Source organism: Euprymna scolopes, chromosome 18, assembly GCF_053919585.1.
Source record: "Euprymna scolopes isolate OS-2025 chromosome 18, ASM5391958v1, whole genome shotgun sequence".
Taxonomy (NCBI): Eukaryota; Metazoa; Mollusca; class Cephalopoda; order Sepiida; family Sepiolidae; genus Euprymna; species Euprymna scolopes.
In genome coordinates this window covers 105563122-105566416 of record NC_136499.1, presented here as the reverse complement: position 1 = coordinate 105566416, position 3295 = coordinate 105563122, and the positions used below count along the sequence as shown (strand labels likewise).

The 3295-nt window shown below is 36.4% G+C and overlaps 1 protein-coding gene across 1 annotated transcript; it reads right to left on the bottom strand.

The window, feature by feature from the left end:
* Positions 1 to 382: 382 nt before the first annotated feature.
* Positions 383 to 2334, bottom strand: LOC145297914 (P-selectin-like). The gene has a single exon (XM_080144252.1). It carries the CDS (start codon positions 2277 to 2279, stop codon positions 744 to 746), a length of 1536 nt encoding a protein of 511 aa, XP_080000378.1. The 5' UTR covers positions 2280 to 2334; the 3' UTR covers positions 383 to 743.
* Between the last annotated feature and the right edge of the window lie 961 nt (positions 2335 to 3295).

Genomic DNA, 3295 nt, shown 5'->3' with positions numbered 1-3295 from the left:
CAGCTCGAAAAGCATACAGTGTTTACCGATGTAATGGAAAATTCAAAATGGCGCCCGACTCTTTCTTTAACACGGTAAGTTTGGGAAAAGCTGTTATAAATAATAAACTAGACAAAATACTGTTAGAAATTCGCTCAATATATGTTACCGTGACATAGGTTGACATATATTCGGTGTATTTTAATAGTATTTTGTCTAGTTTATTATTTATAACACCTTTTCCCAAACTTACCGTGTTAAAGAGAGAGTCGGGCGCCATTTTGATTTTTCCAATACATCGGTAAACACTGCATGTTTTTCGAGCTGAATAAACATGTTAAATTGAATAAAAACACAAAAAAGATATCCAATTTTGTAGAAAAGTAACTTATCTTGCCTTTGATAAAATTTGTTATATATTTGTTTTTTGACAACTTTTTCGAATCTATGTGTACAGTAATACAAACCCGAAAAATCCTATAAAAGGGGTGTTAGTGTTAGAGTTCTTGTCAAGTCGTTCAAATATGGAGAATCGATTTAATGTATTCGAAAAAGTATACCAAAGAGTTTGTCTGTTCAATAATAATGAGCTAAAAAAAAAAAAAATTGAAAAAAAAAAAAAAAAGATCAAAATAAAAAATATGGGGGAGAGGGTACGGCTCATACTTGTGAACCAAAAATTTTGTTTACCTCCCCTTGTTTCGAATCGAATCGAAGAACAAAAAAAAGTTAAATGCAGAAATGCTAAACACCAAGATGACCGTTTATAGGCATCGTATGCACTCTATGTTTGCCTCATGGTACTCGTACATTGTACTACCGAAGACAATGTTCGATGTTTTGATATATTCATGCATGTCTAATTGTAAACACGTTAAGCACGACATTTTCGGTGCCGTTCTATATCCAAATAGATGGCAAACATCATCAGATTCGGCGCAGATCCGTTCCCATTTCCAAAAATATTCGTTCCACACTTCAAGGTAACTCTCGGTTAGTCGCGTTCCAGGTTGTTTACAAGAAATCTTACCGAGTTCTCCGTCCACGCATTCACTGAAACTTACTTCGGTGGAATTACTTGCACACATTGCCGAAATTTTCGTCCCGCTTTTGATCTGCGTCCCAAAAGGAATAATTTCGTACGTGTTTGCGTTTCGATAAGCCAAAACCCGGGGCGTTTTAGCAAGCGTACACATTTTCATACAGATCGGAGCTTCGCCATTCCATGTATTATTGGGTGTACACGATAGTTTCTGTCTACCGATGAGCTGGTATCCGGGTAGACAGGAATATTCGACAGTGAAGAAATCTTTGGATAAAACGTGTTTACCGTTTGCTATTTCTACGGCTGTACACGTCCTTCGGCATTGGATTGTAGGCCTCCAGCTTCCTCCAATGCAGGTAGAAATTCCCGACGATGGCATTATGTAGCTAGCTTTACAAGAGAAGATAACACGCTGGCCCTGATGGGCCCGGGACCCGAGTGGGGCGATCTGAAATCCGGGAATAAAGTGTACGTCTCCTAAGCGATTTGTAAACGAAGGTACAATGCACGTTTTTTGACAAACTGGCGCCGAAGTATTCCATCGGCCATTTTGTTCACAACGTAGAGCGGCATCTCCAACTATTGTGTATTCGCTTTCGCAGGTAAATAGAACAGTTTCATTGACGTTAGTATCTTCCTGATTAGACACGAAACCGTGCAGAGGAGGTGAAAGCGAGCGACACGTTGATATCTGACACGTGGGTGGTTGAAAGTTCCAAAGACCACTTTCTTCGCATAATAGTCTGTCAGTGCCATTAATAGTGAAACCGAGAGAACACCAAAAGTAGACGGTAGTGTTGTATGTGTTGTCACTAGTTGAAAGGTAGCCTCCAACCGGCGCTGTCAAGCGAGGGCAGGTGTTTATTTTACATTGGATCTTATTAAAGATCCACTTTTTATATAAGCAGTACACTTGTAAGGATTCGGGGTTTTGAATAGTTTGGAAATATCGATCGCATGCCTGGAATGATCGGAATTGACCGTTCTCATAATCTAAGGAATATTCCAGATGACTGTTTGGTGGGATTGGAAAATATCCGCAGTTAAGGAAATCTATTATTTGGCCGACTATGTCGCGGTTCGGAATCAAAGGAGCTCGCGAGCCGTTTTTTGCACTTATTTTATCTCCCTCACGTATCAGAAAATCTTTCACGTTCGCAATTATATTAGACGTTGTTGAGTATTCTTTCCCTGGTGTAAGCGGAAACCATGTTACGAGCAGAGCGAGGAAATAGAGTTGGTGAAACAAAAGCATGTTGTGGTTTAGTTAGTACAGACAGCAAAAGAAAACTGCTGGGTACCGCCCTCCTGCTGGATTTATACGAAATCTCTCATTATGACGTCATTCTTTCCAAGAAAAGGGACACATTTTCCACGAAAATCGGTCCTTTTCTTTGTTTCGTTTTTAACAGCCACGTGTTATATTTTCATCATCATATATATATATATATATATATATATATATATATATATATATATATATATATATAGAGAGAGAGAGAGAGAGAGAGAGGGTTTGTATTACTGTACACATAGATTCGAAAAAGTTGTCAAAAAACAAATATATAACAAATAAATGTTATCAAAGGCAAGATAAATTACTTTTCTACCAAACTGGATATAATTTTCGTGTTTTTATTCAATGTAACATGTTTATTCAGCTCGAAAAGCATACAGTGTTTACCGATATATTGGAAAATTCAAAATGGCGGCCGACTCTCTCTTTACCACGGTAAGTTCGGAAAAAGGTGTAATAAATAATAAACTAGACAAAATACTGTTAGAAATTCGCTCAATATATGTTACCGTGACATAACTTGACATATATTCGGTGGTTTTTTAATAGTATTTTATCTAGTTTATTATTTATAACACCTTTTTCCGAACTTACCGTGTTAAAGAGAGAGTCGGCCGCCATTTTGAATTTTTCAATACATCGGTAAACACTGTATGCTTTTCGAGCTGAATAAACATGTTACATTGAATAAAAACACGAAAATTATATCCAGTTTGGTAGAAAAGTAACTTATCTTGCCTTTGATTACATTTATTTGTTATATATTTGTTTTTTGACAACTTTTTCGAATCTATGTGTACAGTAATACAAACCCATATATATATATAAACGGACATTTTGTTTGAAATTTATATTGAAATTCATAAATATATTTAGAAGCAAAGCCTCATCTTCAGTATGTCTTTTTTTTTTTTTTTTTTTTTTTTTTTGCCATGTTGTTGTTGGAGCAGAGAATCAGAGAGTATAAGTCCGTT

What these genes read in the sequence shown, in the direction of transcription:
- LOC145297914 (XM_080144252.1), bottom strand. Translation starts at nt 2,279, where the DNA reads ATGCTTTTGTTTCACCAACTCTATTTCCTCGCTCTGCTCGTAACATGG.